A 19,677-nucleotide genomic window follows, 5' to 3' on the forward strand; every position below is an offset into this window, starting at 1 on the left:
CCCCCCCCCCCCCCCCGCTGCAGTGCCCTCTCCACCAGTCTCACTCACCTCCTGTGGCACATGCCCCTTGCTGTAACTACCAAAGTTGCCTCTCCCTCCCTGCCTTTAGGGACAGAAATTGGTGGCTTGTGGAAAGTGGTGGACATGCCAGCAGGCAGCTGGGGTGCTGCAGAGGTGAGTGGCAGCCAGCCAAAGGTGGTGGCGCAGTTGGAATCGGTAGCCTGTGGTAATGGCTGGGTTGCTGGCAGCAGCTGTCCGCTCTGAAAAGTTTCTGGTTTCAGTTGTAGATACAGTTGCAATAGTCTGGTTGCTTCTTCCTGAAGCTTTTTGATTTTTTCATAGGCAGGTCTGTCTCTCTTCCTGGAGTGGTGCAGCTAGCTACAGCCATAGAACAGATGTACCTTTACTGAGGAGCACTAAATGGAGAGCCTGGGAAACTAATGTGATGTTTTAAGGCACAGCTTCAACTCAGAACTTAAAGCCAAATTTTTTTCTTTTCATGGCTTTGGTAAAAATTGACAGTAACTACAGTGAAGATCAGTGGAATTATTGATGTAAGTGAGAAGAGAGTTAGATTTACATTTCTCTCTGAGAATTATTTTACTTGTTACAAATAAAACAGGTAATTACTACAGTTCAAAGCAATTAAAGTAGCAGAAGAAGATAGGAGAAAATGATCTGTTCCTTAATTTTATTTTATATGTGCATCTGACAGAATTCTGTGGATGGTCGCTTTCACTTTTTTCCATTTCATCTGAAATGCTCTCAAAATTGAAAACACTTGAGTTGGAAAATAGTCTTCAAATATTATTCTACTTCCAATGGGTTTCTGAGATAAGTCTGTCACAGGGTACCCAAAATTTTTTTTGAAATACCCTGCTCTGTGGGCAGTCTGCCTAGGTCTTGCTTGCCACACCTTGATGTTAGTTGATATACAGAGTGTGGGAGGCTACCCTGACCTTATTACAGTGACCACCCAGATTGTGGTCTTGGCCTTATAGGCCAGTTGCATGGCTCCATACACCCCCTACACCATGCCCCATGCCTCACAGATGGTATTCTTACAGATGTTCTACCACTTGCTGATGCATCCCTTCTCTAGGTCTTCCAACCCCTTGGCCTGTCAGCCCCACTTTGGGCCTCAGACCTCTCAGTCACATGGTGCAGCCCCTTCCTGGGTTGCCAGACCCCTCAGTCTCTCTTCCAGCCCCTCTCTGGATCTTCATACCTGTCAGTCTCACGCTTCCTCGGCTAACAGGTCCCTCGGTGTCTCCTGGCCCCTCTCCAAGCTGCCAGCCCCTTTTGGTCCGTCATCCTGGACCCGTATCAGTCTTCCACTTTCCTGGCCACTCTCCAGGCCTTTGGACTGGCCTTGGTCTGGCCCTGTGCTCTATTCCCGGCCCCTTCTAGTCTCAATATACTTGCTGGGCCTCACTGTATGCCTCAGACCCCTTGCCTCAGGACTGATTTCCTACCTGATCTTACTTGTCCCTCTCTTGGCTCCCCTCCTGGGCTGCTAACCACTGGGCCCCTTAGCCCTGGCTCCCATCTCCCAGCTGAATTCTCCATGTCTGGCCCCCAGCTCACTCTAGGACCCCTTTCCTTGATCCTTCCTCCTCAGATGGCCTGCACAAGCCATCACCATCCCAGGCTGCATACTCCTTGACTCCTTTCGCTCAGCTGTGGCAACACAAGGACCTTCAGCCTCTCTTAGGCCATGTCCCTGCCTCAAGCCAGTCAAGAATTCCAGGCTCTCCCAGCTCTGGCAGTCTTTGCCATGGTCTATTTCACTCTTCAGCCCCTCCAGGGCCCTGGCCTCACACAGGCCAGTTGAGATTCCCAGGGTCAGTCCTCCAGCTGTCAGCCCTTTCCTCTCTGTGGGTCTGCCTTCTTGGGCCTCTCCATAGATGACTCCCTCTCTGTGGGCTTGTCCTGAGCCCTCCATAGGTCTTCCTTAATGCAGCTCCTTCCTTCTCTGAGCTCACCCACACCCCTCAATAAGCCCCTGTACTCTACCCCGCACCTTGGGTTCACCCAGACCCCTTCACTAGATCTCCCAAACACTCAGTCCCTCTCTCTGGACTCACCTGGCCCCTGAATAGGCCCATAGACTCAGCCACTCTCCCAGGGCTCACCTGGCTTCTCACTAGGCCCTTGTGCATTCAGCCTCTCTCTCTCTGGGCTTATCTGGCCTCTCAGTAGGCCCCAGGCACTCAGCTCCCTTCTCAGGGCTCTGGACCCCCACACTGGGTCCCTGAGGAACCTCTTCCATCCTCTTAGTTCCTACCCAAAACTGCAGATGTTATTCTTCTTGCTGGCATTCAGGAGCAGCAGTCTTCCTGCTGGGTGATGTTCTTTTACCAGCTCCTAAGATGTTACTGCCAGCCCTGCTCTCAGGATCTGGGCTTATACTTTAGCTACACCCAGCCTTTTTCCAATCAGGTGACTCCTTTGCTCAGGTCTAGTCTCACCTGCCAACCCCCTGGGTCAACTGACCCTGCAGTTAGCCCTGACCCACACCTGCCGGTCGCTCAGCAGGCTGCCTGATCTCTTAAAGTGGCAGGCACATCAAGTGCCCTGCTACAAAGTCAACAAGTGGATTTTGCCAAGAAAAAGTATTTTTATGTTGCATTGATGTAATCTATATAAAACAGATTGTGTCAGGATTTAAACCATTTAGGTTTGCTCAAGTGCATATACCACCAAACCAGCCATAAGGGCCTAGTAATTCTTAAGTTTTCTATTCCGCATGACTTCAGCCACATCCAGCATGCCTTATATGCATGCTGCCTCACTTTATACTTGCAAGAAAATTTGCAATCTTTTATACTACCTAAGATAGGGCTAGAAAACACATTTTCTACTCGCTTAGAAGGTTGAATGAGTGCTGTTATGCAGCTATTTAGTTGGCAGATACCTGTGTGTTGGGTGTTGTAATGGAGTAGTAGAAATAGTTTTAATATTTGTTAGTAGTTTGAGGAAGCAGTATGATGTAGAATTTTTACTGAGAAGTACGATGGTGAGATTTTGTTTTTTTTCCATAGCTAATGCTTGTGCTTGGGGTTAGAGCTGCTTGTTTTGCTTGGAGTGAAAGACTGTCAAAAATGCAAATCACGGTTGAAGATTACAAGGCTTAGGTTCTGGCTGTTTATTAGGTTAGTATATGCACTTGACTGAGATTACCTAACTTTTAGTGAAGGCTTTGGAAAAATTTCCCAGACTTTTCAAAAGTTTCACCAACAATGGCTTGATATTTAGCTTTATAGCTATCACTAATTTAAGCATGGTGTTCTCCCTGTATTCACAATTCCTTTTTATAAGTTGGTTGCTATATGGTTTCACTTGTTTCTCGTGACCAACAGCAGATGCTTGTTGTCATCCTTTTGGTCCCTATGCACAAGTGATGTTGTCTCACACCTCTGCATTCAAGCCCTGCTCCATTCCAAGGCCCCACATGGTCTCCTTCTGCATTGTGACACCCACCCACACCCTAAGTTCTTATCAAACCTCCTCATATGTTCTCTGGGTGTTCTTTCAGTGATCCTCTGCCACCCAGCATTGATTTCACTGTCACCCTAGTTGCTTTGCTTTAGGTTTCGTGAGTACCGCACATGGAGCTTTAAGAGCCATGTGTGGTCCTAGAGTCATGTGATGATTGCTGTTTTAGTCATATACTTGGGCATCTGAAAGCAGAGTTTGTTTCAGAAGGGGAAGCTTATTCACTTAATTGAAAAACCTGCCAACTAATATTGGAAAGATAAACATTAAATATTAAAGGAGTCTTGATTTTTTTTTCAAAAGATTGTGCATATTAAATAATGCGTCTCATATCAGTTTGTGTAAAGAAAAAGAAATGTAAAATTTCCAATAAACACGGCTTTGAAGTATTTTATTTAAATGATTGCGACATTCTTAAGCTGAGAACGGTTAACATTTTAAAGCTCCAGTCCTGCAATTCCTGGTACATCTCTTAGCTCTACTACCTTGAGTAGTCCTATTGACTGTGCATGGTAGCATATTAACCATGCGTATAAAAAGAAGAATTGTTTTGAATTTAGTTAACCTACAACAAGAAAAAAAATTAATCAGAACCATTACTATTTAGCCAGAGGAAAAGTGGCTTTCCACTGTATCATTTCAGTGTTGTGGGGGTGGGGAGTGGGAACTAATACCGAGAATTCAGCTGGGTGCGGGATAGAGGGGTTTTTTTTATTATTATTACTATTTTCAGTAAATCTTAGGGATAAGACAACTGACATGGTGGGAAGACGTGCTAGACTTTTTTATGTATGTCAATGTTTTCTTTCCCAGCTGTAACTTTACTATTTGAAGTAGACAAGATGACTGGACATAGAAAGTTTCCAGATCTCAATCACAACAGCTGGGGTTTTCAGTTTCTGTAGTTATGATACTCCAAGGAATATAAGCATTGTCCAAGTCCCGCTTGCTGAGTAGAGGATACAGTTAGTCATAAAAGAAACAGCAAGTGATAACAGAACTTTCATGAAGAACCTGTCAGTAACTCCTAGCTAGAGAGAAGTGCTCCATCCTCATGGACTCTTCTCTCCATCCTTCTGGGACAGTGATACCATAATACATACTTGTGTAGTGACTAGTACAAGGAAATTATTTGGGTTATTATTTATAGGGAACATAATAAAAATGTAAAGCTGTTTTATTCTGAGCTAGTGAACAACTCTGCATAAAAAGCTTAAATCATGTGTTTTTATTTAAAAGTATCACAATTTACAAATGGCGTTTCATTAGCTTGCCTAAAATTCATGTTGCGAGGCTTATAGTTATTAGGCTGTCTTTCTGAAGCCTAATGAAAATCTGATAGATGGATTTTTATTTTTGTAAAACTTTTTTTTTAGTTCTCAAGAACTTAAGAGCTAATGATGTGGGCTAGAAGTATTAGCTAGAAAACCATTCTGTTGTCTTCCTGGGCTGTTATTTTTGTTAACAGTTACTAAAGGTTTATTAATTTTAGACAATTCATATTTGATTTATGGCTGTTCTCAGTAGGACCATTTACATTTGTTTAGCTCTTAATGTAAAGTATAGGTCAGATTTTATGGTAAAGCCATTGCTTGTAATAATACTCATAATGGACCACAGAGGATCTTATTAATGTTAATAACCCTTTGGTTTCATACACATTAAATACGCAGACCCTGGTTGATTCCAGTATCAAGATTGCACTCTTAAAATAGGCAAAGGTTTTTGAAATGTAAGAGTTAAAATTTCCACAGCTGTATTACCTTGCGTGTATATCTTGTGTATACATCCTATATGTCTTTGATTTCCTGGCTTTTGCTAACTCTTAACAGTAAAGTTTTAACTGATACATGCCTTAAAATTTAATTGCTGCAACTTTTTAAATTAACCTTTCCAAAGTTTGTTTTTTTTAACCTAACTTATTGTGTAGAGGAAAAAGTAGCACATTAAATGCATGCTGCATTGTCTCATTTGATTCTCCGCTTGCTGTATGTGGAGTGAAATACAGAACCACTTGAGTGTAATACTGTATTTACTCAAATCTAAGAGGGGGTGCTTTTCCTCAAATAGCATTGTGGGGGGAAGCCTTGTCTTAGTTTAGTACCAGCCTAGGGTAGGCAGCAGCTTTGCTCCAGCTTCAGACTTGGTCTTGGGACTGAAGCCACAATTGAGCTGCTACATGTCCTAGGCTGGGGTGGCTCATGGCCAGGGGAGTGTGGAGGGAACCATGCAGTAAGGAAGATCTGTGGTGGGTGTGGGAGGAGTGTGGGTAAGGGACACATGGAAGAGATTCTGGGGGGGGCACACAGGGGGGAGACCCTGCAGCCTGCCCTCTCCACCACCCCAGTCCTCCCCAGATTACTTTAGGCTCTGGCTCCAGATGAGCACAAGGCTGCTACCACTGTTTTTGAGATCTGCTCCAAAGGTAACCAGTGGGGTGGGGAGGGAGGTGGTAGGAGGCAGGCACTGGGATGGGGAGGCAGGCACTGGAAGCAGGGGTGGAATGCAAGTGCCAGCTAGCTCCACACTGGCGCACCCTCGTGCCCTAGCCAGCCCCTCTGCAGCACCTTGAGCCAAGTCAGAGCAGCTCTGGGCTGGTAGGAGTTCATTGCTCCGTGTTAATTGCCCATGTAGAAGTGCCCTCTATGACTAACTAGCAATCATGTGTGTTCACCAGGCTGATCGAACTGGGGAGTAGTTGCTCAGGCATATTGCTTTGTAAAATTAATTTTCAAGAACATAGTGGAATTTGCAATTCTGACCCACATCAGGAACCTCAATGCCCGGGTGGTCATCCCAGAGGTAAAAGGCAGGGACTTGCCTTTGGGATATTATAGTAGTGGGTCCTTCAGAGACACTCTCAAGCATACTCCATCAGCTCTTTTTTGCTTGTTCCAAATCTGAGAATGTTGTGGTGAAGACACTTCAGTGCTGTTCTTCTGTTTCTTTTCAAAACCCTGGTCTCCGGCATGCTTTTGAGGGTGGCTGCTGGAGATGGTCACAGCATATGTGGAGCATGCAAGTGGGAGCTGGTAGGTGGAGTATGCTTAGGAACATCTCAACTAGTACATGCAGGGGTCCAGTGTAGTCATACCCTAACTGTGCTGCTCAGGTGCTAATTAAGGACAGTTGTGCAGTTTCTGCTGTATGCTGTGGCCTGAGAAAATGTGGTTAGGTTCTGATCCATTTTTTTATTTAAAATAATTGCTACAAATAGGTCCTTTAACTGTCACAAAGAGTAAAATCCAAAAGGCTGAGCATATTGTTCATTTGGACTTTTCTGCTACTGAGCAGTTAATTTTACAATTCCTATTAAAGCCAGAATTTTTAAAGTATACAGGCCAGACAAAATGTTTAGGCCATACTCCTTCCTCAGGAAGAACATTTTTGAAAAGCAACTGGGAAACTTCTGTGACACCTTTCCAGTAGTAACTGATGAGCCAACCCATAGCACTTAAGAGGCAGCCAGTCATCTACTGAATTTATGGCCACATGTTGTATTTGTAAATTAAGTAAACAATGGTCTAGTTGATCAGCAGATAGGCTGGTCAAAATAAGCTTCTGGACTGGCTATGTAGAAATAGTGTGAATTAACTTTCAGTCACGTTCAAAACCAAATGGAAATGTCTTATTTTTGTTATAAGGAGCATGGTCCTTTAAAAATAAATAATTGAAACACAGGAAAACTTGAAGTATAACCAAAACTTATCTGTCTGGAGAGCTCTCTTAATCCTGTGGAATTTTTATTCAGTCTCTTTCAGATGATTCGTTCGGACATTCAAAAGAAAAGTCCAGTGTTCTTGAGACACTGGGGAAACCCAGTAGGAAAGAATCAAAGAAAAAAGATGCTGTGCCGTGGTGGATAGCTGAGGATGATTCTGATGATGGTGGTAAATATTGTGTGTGTACATATCTATATAACTTCTTGGTTTTTTCTGCCACAGGGTGTCAGTAAAGATCTTTCTTTCTTTTTTTTTTACATTCAGAGTAGCATTGATAAAACATGTAGGTCAAAAATACTTGCATTTTTAACATATTAGTGTGCCTATTTGCTGAAAGGAAAACTAAGCAAATGTATGAAAAACTTGCATTTAAATCTTGATCTGAAGGAAGATTCAAGTTATAAACTGGATCTTCTCTACTGTGTTGTTTTTTTTGTTGATTTGAATCTGTTAAACCAATGAGATCAATATACCAAATAAGATTCATTTTGTGATGCAAAACATGCTAATTAGAAAATATGGGGTATCAGTTATGCTTTCCTAAATGTTAACATGATGTTGCATCATTAATGCATACAGTTATTCAATATTTGTAGAACTCCATTTTTTAAAATTGAGAGGGGAAAAAGATACAATTTTAAAAGGGCAAGGTTTATATTCTTGATAGATATACTTCAGATGAGAACACTGAGAATTAAATGGGCTGGACATGTTGTGAGAACTGACAAGAGAAGGCATGTGAGGCAGGTTTTGGAACATACTCAATAGGTGCCTGGCCGTCTGCCTGTTGAGTTCCACAGGTTAGTCATCTCCTTGGTTTGTCAGATACCCCTGGAATGTTATCTTGGATGTTTTCCCAATAGTTTTTCAAAAGCAACTGCAGACAACTTTGCTGAAGAGAGAGGATTCTACGTTGGTACTGTTTACAAAAAGGGTTTTGAGCTATTGCTGACTTCAGATTTAAGGGACCTTTCCAGAGGGTTATGAAGGTTTGACATCTTGCAGTTTTCTTTTTGGAATTCTTGAGGCAACGTTTTGACACCTCTCTGAAATTATTATTGCTGGGAACACTGGAACAGGTATTTGCCAGAATTGTAGAGAACAGCATTTGTGTGGAGTCAGGTTCAAATGCAAAGTTCAAATCAGCAGGATTAGTATGGACATGTGGAACCATTTTTGCTTAAACCAGTTTGTTACATTAGTACAACTAAGAACAGTTCAGTTGTGTTGAATAGACACAAATATAAAGCCTAGCGTGATGTCTCAGAGCTAGCAGTTAAGAAAAGAATATAAGCACAGCAACAGCTTTGCAGTTCATCAACATAAAACATGGATTCCCATCAAACAGGAAAGTCACATTTTTAAAAGCAGAAGGTTACATAAAAGCCTAGCCTAGGTGACCTTTATTAGTAAATATTTAATTAGTAAATGTTTTAGTTTTCCAAGACAATATTTTAGTATTTCGTGTACAGTGTGTTTGTCTACATGTTCATTAATGCTCAATGCCTACTGCGCGTTTAATTTAGTACTTGCAAAAGGAAATACTAAATAAATGCACAGCAGGCTGCCATACTACGCATTAGTGATATGGCACACTTTTTTTGTGATGGTTAATGCACGTGTTAGCTGAATAGCATGGTTTTTGCCTTGACCAGTGGTGATTCTTGAGGGTGCACCCCCTGAGAGTGGTGGCCTACCCCCTGACAGGCAGCACACCCCGCACTCCCCACTTAGGCGATGGGCAGAGGGAGCAGGTGGGAGCACCAGTGCCCCCCCTGCATGTGCTGGCCAGAGAGTGGGGATGCCAGGCAAAGACTTCTGGGAGCACCACTGATGGTCAGCACGATTGGCCATGGGGAACCCCCGCCTCTCGGTGACTGGCTGGTTGGGGGGGGGGAGGGGCACATGCCCCCCCTTCCCAACTCATGTGGCACCAGTTGCCTGTGGCATTGGCACTATAATGCTTGGTCAGTTACTCTACTGCACATTAAGCATCTCATGTAGATGCACCCAGAGAAAGATCTTAGCCCATACCTCAGAATCTTTGTTCTAACCCTGCAATGCAAAGAGGCCATAAATATATTCTAGTTGTACGTTATCTGTGCCAACAGGTAATTCAAGGAGGCATGAAACAGTTGAGCTTTTTTATGCTTTTGTCAGAGAGTGGGACCATGTCTGAGCAGGGGTACTGAGACATGGCTAAGGCTAAGACTTAGGCTGCTGAAGAGGCCCCGTTAGCCCTAGCGATCATTTAGTCATGCAAAAGTGACAACATATCCATATTGCAGCTACAGCTCATGTTGCCAGTACCTAAAATAGCCATCGTGGGTACTATCAACAGTTGAGCTACAGCAACACAGAACGTGTTGCAATAGAACCCAATTCATTTGTATCTAGGTGGCTTCAGCCTACTTAGTTTGCAGTCAGTTGACAAGTATGAGCCACTTGGCTGTTTTCTGTGGTTTTTGCTTCAGAGAATGCTGCTTTACCACTTGGCTAAAGCACAGCAACAGTCCCCTGCAGCTGATTTAATTGCAAGGGTGTCACTTCTTCAAAGTTGCAGCAAAACCCTGGCACACCTCAGTAGTCCTGTGCTGGGTATTTTGCAAACTCTTATCTTCACAGGTGGGAGGAGGGTGGGGTTGGAAAACTGTCCCTGTGAAAAATCTGGGTTCTACTCTAGTGACCAGAGAAACCAACCTTTTTGTCAGGTATGTCACAAATCAGCCCTGAACCTTCCCCAAGTCCCACTCTAATCTCCTTACCCTGCCTGATCTGCTCTGCTTTCTGCCTCTTGCCCTCTGTCTCATCTCATACTCTGCTTTCTGCTTTTTTCTTGTGCCCCCTGACTCACCTCCTCTGCTTCTTGCCATGTTTGCTGCTGTGCTGTCTGTCCCCTCCCTGATCTGCTGCATGCCACACACATAGGCTGTCTGTGCTACTTGTGGTACTTATGCTGCAAATTGGCCACTCCTGTATAGACAGAGCCATCTTTTTATTCCACCTGTTCTAGGTCCTTTATTAAGTGCAGTTCAGTCATAACAAGGCATATATTTCATACATGTTCTCCATATATAATTTGTTGTTTATGAAACTGAGCAGTGGTTTAGCAGTGCTACAATACTAAAGTCCCATAATGGGTAAGTTGAAAAGTAAGTGATCTGGGGTGTGAAGACCTCTCAGGATTACTACAGAGTAGTTATCAACTGACATTTCTCTGCTCCCCTGCCTCCCCCAGCAATAAACGTACTCTCCAGTACAAAGTGGAGAAATGATCATATCTCCCAAGTTGACTGTGCTCTGTAGGAGCTACTTCAGTCCTGGCCACAAGGTGGTGAGGAGCAGGTTTCATGACCTAATGCATGGAACTGAGGAGAGGAAACACACATGAATGCTATGCTACGATGTAGTCACTTCCAGTTTTTGTTACCGTTATGTTTACGTGAGAGCGGAGTGACCTACATCAATGTAAGGCTGTGTTGTGCATCTTCTCCACTTCTACAGGTTTTACTGTGTAGTAAATGTGTCATTTTAACAAATTGGAAGCTAGGAAATTTATGAGTAAACTTACTAATGTGCAGCATAAAGAACATTTTTTTTAGTATTGCTGAAAAATAAACTGACTGCGGCATTGGTAACAAATGCAGGAATAAATTATAAATCTAAGTTTTCAAGTCTAAGGGTAATGATCCATGGAATTTTACAAAGCTCTGCATTGACTTTAAACAGGATTCTCTTTAAATTCTGTAGAAGCTCTACTTCTGTGAGGCCTACAGCATTAAGCTTTTGGTGCTTTTGGCCCCCTATTAATAGTAGTAATATTTCCAAAAATATTTTGTCAACATGAACCAAACAAACTCATCCTAAATGTATAAGTCTTAGTCTTCCTGGCATCTATTACATAACACAAATCTGTTATTTTATCATCTTTTCCCAATAGATTGACTTTTAGCATCAAATGGTAATCACGTAACAGATTATTAGTTCATGGTAGAAGATACAGTGGGCTTTTCTGATTGCTATTCTGCTGTCTAAAAAAGCAGTGAAATACATTTAATGGAATGGCAATAATATTTGTAATGTCTAATGTGTTTCTACATTCAACCTGTATTCCTTTGTCTTTAAACTAGTGTGCACAGAACAGTGATAAGCTCTTGACTCTCTTATTTGTTACATTTAAAAAGCTGTCTCAGTTCTAGAGGCCACTGCTCTATTTTTTTCTCAGGTGCATTTGATGTGTGTTAAATCACAATACCCCTTGTAATTCTTTTTTACCATTTTAGTTATTAAGGTTCATACAGATTTCTGTCTACTGTTTTCTGCTTGCTGGCTCTTTTTGCTGTCTCTCTTGTTTCTCAAGATTCTCAGACAAGATTTGTCAAAGTGAGAAAAGAGAAGAAAGTAATGGAAAACAATGCTGAAAAAGTTGGAGATAATGAAAAGAAGATGCCTCAGTCCGATTTCCAGTCTGGTAGTTGATTAAGTCAAATTTCCTAATATTTAATGTCAGCCTAATGCTGCTTGTATCTTTCCAATAGAAACTCATTTCCTTTGCTGTCCTTTTTGACATCCTTTTTAAAACCAAGCTGCCCTATATTTCATTTGTCATTACCCAAAGCAACCAGCGGAGCTGTAGACTTTATAATATTAGTTTAGTGTAGGTGGGTAATGATGAAGGTGACTCACATTTTCTCATGTGATTACATTAGATTCTTTATCTAGATGTTAAAAAAGGTGTGATGTAGAAATACAAGAATTTGTATGTTGTTCAACCTCTGATTAAAAAATGGATTATAATAAATTTCCATTAGTTCAGGGATTTTGATCCAACCAGATTCATATTCTTTGTGTTTTCCTATGTCTCCTTAGTCACATTGGGCAGGTCTACATGTCACCATACAGCGACATTGCTACAGTAACCATTCATCCTATGCCATTCGCATGGCGCACTGTTATATTTTACCACTACATCACCACATCGGTGTGCTAAAATAGAGGTGTGTGCTGTTGTAGTAACATAGCTGCTGGTTACATGTAGACCCATGTGATTGTTACGTCGCCATAGCATACCATACAGCAATGTGCATATGCACTTGCTGAATAATATTTTACTCTAGGTATAGTGCCATCAGCATATAACTTATGTAGTAGAGGAATGACAAATCAATTTGCATGAGATCTAAATAGTGCCTGTAGGTATAGCCTTGTGTCTTCGTTGTGCTTTCCCATGGGTTAATTAAACACTGAGAGTTGTAACTTGTTGATTGTAAACTATTTGTACCATAACATTTTTGTATAAATAGTAAGAGCCATTAGTCATTATCAAATAATAAGCCGTGTGTATTTTTTCTTAAGTCACATTCAAGCAGGTTGATATATATTGAGAGATATGATAAGAGAAATATTGGTGCTTGGCCCTCTAAGTGATGTTCGTGACTCCCTAATCCTCTAGGAAACCTCCCTTATGCTAGCTTCCTAGTTGAATATATGCTTTCATTTGTTAGATCAGTCTCATACAAATAATGAGTTGAAAAGCATCTTGGTCTGGGAAATGGTAAACTGAAAAAGTTCTCAAGTTGCAAGGGCAAAATGTGGGAAATAGGAGTTATAATTTTTTTAAGGGAGTTGAAAAATGGGATAGTGTTTATGGGTTGTTATAGATGTTATCAGTGCTTCTGGGAGTCATGACATTTGGAGCTAGTTTTCAGCAGAACCATTGTTGTTAGGAATCAACATCTACTGAAGTCAATGGAAAGGTTCCCATTCACTTCAGTGCTTTTTGCATACATCTGTAGAAGACTTCAGACAAGCTATAGATGCACATCCCTTATTATTAGAGATATTGAATTATCAAGACTGTTACTACTGTTTTCATCGATGATCTGCTGAGGTCCCTCCCAGCTGAAAATCTATGAAATCACATCTTTTTCAGTTATTTACTTCAGCAGATCCAGATGCTTTCTTTGAAAACTGGTAGTGCAAAGTTCTAAGCTATTAACAGAATAGCTATGTTAATATTTACTTTCCTTATCCTCAAAATGTGTATTCTAACCTCTGTCCATCCTACAATGTAACATTACTATGCTAAGTAAAAGCTGAATCCAGTACAAAGAGAACATGATATAATCTACGTTTTAACTGCTCATAGGCATTAGTTACAGCACTTTTATTGTATCTTCACTTTTGGTTTCAGCTGCGAAATTATGATAACATTCAATTTACAAGAATTAGTAGATAGAATTAATTTCCAGTGTGGTAACATGAATTCTCACAATCTTTTTTTCATTTTACTCCCTGTTCCGTTTTACCTAAATATTTGTGAATGTTTTGTCTAAACTTAAAGTAGTTCCCCTAAAACCTCTTTCCAGTGCATCTCACAGCAAGGCGTTGTCTAAATTCAAAGTGCTGGAAAAATTCCACAAGGCCAAGAAAGATGCATTTTTAAACAAGGAAGATGGCAGCATCAGATCTGACAGTCCAAACAGTTCTGAGGGTAACAAACTTATTTTTTCTAACATGCAGGTAACTTTAAAAAGAGCTAAACTCATAATTTGAGTGTGTGTTAAAATTCTCAGCAATATACACAATAGCTGTTTTGGACATTTATCAACTGCCAGAGACAGGAGAGATTTAAAAGGAGTAATTTGGCATGAAAACAGCTTTAGCTGAGGGAGTGCATTTCTTTTTTCCTGAAAGATGCTGATTTTTATTTGGCCATGTTGCAGGTTGGGAACTTTGTATAATCCTTATGTTCTGGTTCATAACTGTAGCTTATTAAGTCTCCCACCCTCTGTTGAGAACCAAAGAGGTAGATTACTACTGAATCAATAGGAATTCCTTACAAGATTCGTGAGTCTCTCAGTACAGTATTATCAAAGATGTGGGGCAGAAAATTTTTCAGTGCTTTATTTTTCTGCAGAAAATTTTCCATCGCACATCTCTACCTTTCGTGAAAGAGAATGTGGTTCAAGTAGTTCTGAATCAGATTTGCCTCAGTCCAATTCTGAAATGGAACTAATAAGTAGTGCAAGTGATTCTGCAGATAGGGACAGTGAAACTGGAGGTGCCGCAGTGACCTCAGTGGAAGAGAGTTAAACTCTGTTGAAGTAGATGAGTGGACAACCATAGCATATCATACACAATTCTTTGGGTGTGCTAAAATTAGTGTGTCAACAGTTTTCAGTGCCTTCATTCTTTTCCTTGAATTTAAACAAACAATGTAAGGGAAGTACATGCTGTTGTGTTATCTTTACATTTTTACAAGTATTCCAATAACAATAATTTTTTCTACATAATGCTTTGAATTTGTTTGAATATAATATTTAAACCACATTAAGTGTGCTGTATTTAATTCTTTTCCTAAGCAAATATTTCAGTTCAAATACATGTGGCTATTGTGACATGAAATTAACATGGCGGTACTTCTTTAGTTTTGTTTACTAAATATATGTCAGATAAACATGCTAAATCAGATCATGCTCTATTTAGGGCATTGGACAATTTTCCAGAAAACCCATATGTCTTGAGTATTATTAACATTAAGCATTGGAAAAACCATAAGTCAGAACCTCAAAGTCAAAAGATACTTAGAGTAAACGTTATGCTTTTTTGTTTTTTATCTTGGTTTTGAGCCTAAAATATTCTTATTCTCTGAGTCTAGTGCTTCTCTGCAGCCATGATTGGCAGATTGTTTTGGGTTCCAAATAAATGCTCATGTTCTCACATAATTACCTGACTTCAGGAGCTGGGGATTTGAGAAATATACTGCATAATTTGAACCTGGCAAAAAATTGCAGGAGCAGCAGCACTGGGATCAGGGCCTAACTCTGCAATTCAGGCATGTTTAAATGGCTCAGTTCAGCAACACATAACAAACTTCTTAGGTCCACATACAGTAAGCCAATTAAGTCCAGTGGAATTCTGTGGGACTGGTCACGTGTAAACAAACACCAGCATAAATGTGCAGTTTTGGGGCATTTATAGACATGCTTTGGGAGGCAGGGAGGGCTTTAATTAGTGCAGTGCTGAGAGCCATGTTAATTAAAAGCGCTTGGAGCATGATGTCTATCAGCATCCCCATGCTGAAAAATTGTGACAGTGCTTCCCACCGCCATTTTTCAGCTTGGGGATGCTGATACACGTGATGCTGGAGTCTGCTGGAACACAGTAATTACCATGCTCCAGATGCTTAATCAGGTAATTACCATGTTCCAGACTTGATTAATCGAGTCTGCTATGAGATGCTGGAATTCCAGTGCATCGGAGCAGCCTCCCTGCTCATGTATAGGAGCCCTTAGTTCACAGGATGAATCCAAACTGGCCTGGATGCATTCTGAACATTACATAAAACCCAGGTGTTCATAAATGGAGTTATCTTTGAAAAACGGCATTAGAATTAGCTTTAACTTACTTAAAAGCATATGCATTCTGAGAATTATAAATTCCTGTGTAAAGACAGCTGAAAAACAGGACTTCCAGTTTTCAGGCTATTTCATGTCTTGTGTAATCTTTTAAGAGACCCTGGTTTAATTCTCTTCTCTGCCTGTGAGAATGATTAAAACCTACATTTTCTACCTCCCAGAAGAGAGCCTTCAGCACCAGCTTATAAATTATTCTGGATGGGCGCTTCCACCCTTAAAGCTGTGCCATTGTGCAGAAAAGAATCCAAGATTCATTGGGCCAGAGATTCATAGGTTGTAAGGCTGGAAGGGACCTCGGAAGATCATCGGGTCCAGCCTGCCGCACCAACCGGGAAAGATAACTGGGGGTCTGTGTCCCCAGCAAGGTGACTGCCAAGCAAGAGTAAGCATGGTTAGTCACCTAAAGGTTAGGGCAGTCTTCTTGGAACGGAGGAAGATATGGGTTGTGGTACCTGCTCCAAAGACTGTTTTTCATTAAAAAGTTTGCTTAAACAGTCCTTGGAGTGTGGATTTAAGGAATTAAATTTGGTGCCTCCCTGTGAGATCTTAAAAGAGCCTGTACAAAAAATACATGCTTCCAAGTGTACAATCACACTAAAATGATAAGCCTATGACTTCTTCCCATTAAGAAGAGCAGAAGGTAAAAAATAGAAAGTAGAGGGAATAGATACCCAAATAAAATGCAGTATCCTTTCAATGCCAGTAGGCTGTTGTGTGATGGGAATGGTAACTGCAAGGAACAGAAAATGGTTGGTGTTAAGTACTTCTTGCTAGTGGGTATACTGTGCTGCCAAAGAGCTGCTGAGTTGTGCTTTAACCCAAGGCTGTCCAGCTTCTCAGTAGATATACATGCAGTGTGGGCAGGAAACAACCTGGGCACACCATGTGAGGGCCATCCATAGCCCTTACCTCCCCAACCTCACAGGCTACTGACACGCTGCACAACTCTGCCTTCCCCCCCTCACCCATCCCCACCCTGCTGTAAACACAGTGCAGGGCCTCCCCCATGCAGGCCCTCTCCCTGGTGCACACTACAAGCCCCCACCCCACTCCACCCCCACGATAAGGTGGATGACTTGTACAGTCTCCTGAGTCTCCCAAGCCCTTCCAGCTCTAAAACAATTTTGGTATTGTAATTAATGTAAAATTTCAGAGCTGTTGCTAATAGTGCCATTTACAAATATAAATAAAGTAAATGCAAGACAACAATTGTTCTTGGCTCTCAACCATTTTTTCTGTGAAGAAATATTAATATCTTATAATTGACTTCCATGAGTATTTCTATGGATTTGAAACACTTCGCAACATGTAACGCTTTCTCACGTAGTCTGATGTAAATTTTCATTATAGCCTTGAAAAGGTAGCAACTAAGTCAGCTACAACCAAATGAGACATACAGGCCTGAGACTCAAAACTTAATAGGGACTATGAGTAGAGAAATATGGAAAATGTGCAGTTTGGTCATCTACAACTGCACATATTCTGAAAGGTGAATGCAAGAATACTATGCAGTACAAACTCTTGTAATTAATAATTTCTCTGATATGGAAATGTATTTTCTAGGAATGCTTGGGACAAATGGAAGTTTTCTCAAGTCACAGAAGAGTTCCCAGCCCCTTGCAGAAACAGATGAAGGTGCTCGTGTAGAAATGATGCAGCTTCAAAAAAAGGATGGTATTTCTGTGGCCTTAAGCAGAGATAGCTTGGAAACTAATGGTAAGAAATAAATTGATGAAACTATTAGCTAGTTATTTACAAGCTATTATGAACTCTTACCTTAATGTGCTTGTTCTAAACTACAGTGACCATATTATTTTTAAGGAAACCTGAGACACTGCCCCTTTCTCCTTCCCCAGTCAGTGGTGCTGCTGCAGGCAGCGGCAGGTGGGCAGGCTGCAGTAAGGCAGGGAGGTGGAACAACATTAAGGAAATCCAGGACATTGTTTTTCAAGTGAAGGTGGGGGTTACTGTAAAAAAGAAAATGTAACCAACTTCATTTTTTAAATTTAATTTGAATTGTACCACTGTAAACAATATAATAATGTTGATATCCACCAAAAATGGAAATTAGAGTTTAACAAGACTTACGATAATATATTTTTTTTGTGGAAAAAAAATAGCCCAAGAACACAATCCAGTCCACACTGCTGACTTACCTTTCAGTCACTGTTTTCTTCCATCTTCTGGTCTTCCTTATCTCTGTACCCAGACACCTGGTAGCTCCTGGAGGAATGCATCTTCTTCAAGAGAAAATTGTCGTTTTGCAACTTTTTGTAAAATCCAGGCAGTTTTCGTTGAAATTCATTTTGATGCTCAACAAAGCAGCAGTCATATATACATGGAGACAGCTTTTCTCTGGTGATCACAGTTACTTTCATTTGTGAAAACACTCTCTCCACTGGAGCAGATGTCCCTGGTAGACAAAGAGCATATTCAGCCAAACACCAAGTATTATCTGTTGGTATGAGAGAACAACTGAAATGATTAAATATCTCAACCCGGCAGTTTTTGTATGGGATGGATAGGTTTCTCCCTCCATTCTTTCAGTTTGCCTTCCACATCTTCACAGAGCAAAATTCATCAAAAAGACCATCAGCATTTATCAGTCTATTTAATGATTCAGTGTCAAATATTTTGCATACAAAATCATACAAGATCTCAACATTACTCCATTCAGGACAGAGGTGAAGGTTAATTTAATTAAATGTGGAAGTACCAGCAAAAGAATCTTCCCAAAGTGTCAGATCATGTATGGCACAGTTGTAAAGCTGAAGGAAACAAGCTGAGCAAGTAATCTTCCGTTATTTTTCCTAAATGACTCAATTCTTCTCTTGCATTATTTGGTACATATTTCAGCATTTTTGTTGACAAGTTTTGTCTTCAGTGATTGTAAGTCTCTTGATGCTTCCAAAGCTGATGTAGATTGTCATTCCATGCATTGGATGGCCTACTTAAAATTCTCTCACTGACAATGCACAAATAGCAACCAAAATTTCCTGCATTCATTTTGAAAGAAATTAAGAATCAGAGTTGGACATTTAGGAGGATGTATGAACCTTTAAAAGCATACTTCATCAATTTCAAGAACACACTGTATTACTGGACATTATGACAGAAAACATGTTATGCTGAAGCAAGATTTTTGTAGTCGACATAAGGTTTGGTCACAGAATTCTTGCAGTTTGGCTATATGAACTATGTAAGTCTGAAAATATTTATCTTTCTTCACTACAAGGAGTTCTAGTTTTAGTGGAAGAGTGTCACAGTTTGTCTGGACACAGTTGTGTTCTATGTGGGCCCCACAACCAACTCCAAGGAAATCTGTTCCACCTTTCTTTCGATTTTGTAACAGTTGGTTTTTCTGCAAAGTTCATGTTAGTGTTATCACCACAGAAACCTATAACTTTGTGCGCCGTCCTATGTTTCTGAATGGAACTTTCAGTACCATTTGTAGTGATTTCAGATGTTTCTCCTTTGTTAGAGTGAACATTTAACAACTTTCATGCCATTTTTAAAGGATTAATAAACTGAATCAATATTGGGATTAGCTTTACTGCCTTCCTGTTTGATGTATCAGCTGATACAGTGGTAAAACGTGTTCTAGCCGTTCATGAACTGTAGACAGTTCATCTTTTGACATTTGGGACTAGTACATTTAATGTAATAGCTTTGCTTTTTGTATGTGCACGAGAAAATTTTGAATCTAATATTTTTTTAATCAGTTTTGATCAACGGTCACTAGAACAGAGAGAGAGATCCTGTTGGACGTAATGGTGTGTGAATGTACCTTCTGCAGCTGCACAGTTAAGCCCTGTGTCCCAGTAGTATTTTGTTTGAAAAGCAAAGTAAGCTTTGCACTCATAGATGCTGCCTCAATTGCAGATTTATGTTTCTTTGTTTGGAGATGGTCTGTGATATTGCTATGGCTTCCATGAGCAACAGAAAATGTAGATGAACAATGCACACAAGTAACACACTGTGTGTCAGCCTATTTTTAGAAAAGAAATTCAGAATTTAGAGCTTCACTGAAAGTACAT

The 19,677-nt window shown here is 40.7% G+C and overlaps 1 protein-coding gene across 3 annotated transcripts in view; it reads left to right on the forward strand.

Moving 5' to 3' along the window:
• The window catches only part of CEP162 (centrosomal protein 162), a 79,261-nt gene that overhangs the window by 3,932 nt on the left and 55,652 nt on the right, over positions 1-19,677 (forward strand). For 2 of the 3 annotated variants that reach the window (XM_019520396.1, XM_019520397.1), the window contains exons 4-5: positions 7,250-7,388; positions 17,204-17,356. In XM_019520396.1, coding sequence (XP_019375941.1) covers positions 7,250-7,388; positions 17,204-17,356 — 292 coding nt within the window. Of the gene's footprint in view, positions 1-7,249; positions 7,389-13,588; positions 13,714-17,203; positions 17,357-19,677 lie in introns of those variants that run through there. The other variant, XM_019520398.1, reaches the window with a different exon arrangement.

Source organism: Gavialis gangeticus, unplaced genomic scaffold (genome assembly GCF_001723915.1).
Source record: "Gavialis gangeticus isolate Ggan-Ray unplaced genomic scaffold, GavGan_comp1, whole genome shotgun sequence".
In the NCBI taxonomy this organism is placed as follows: Eukaryota; Metazoa; Chordata; order Crocodylia; family Gavialidae; genus Gavialis; species Gavialis gangeticus.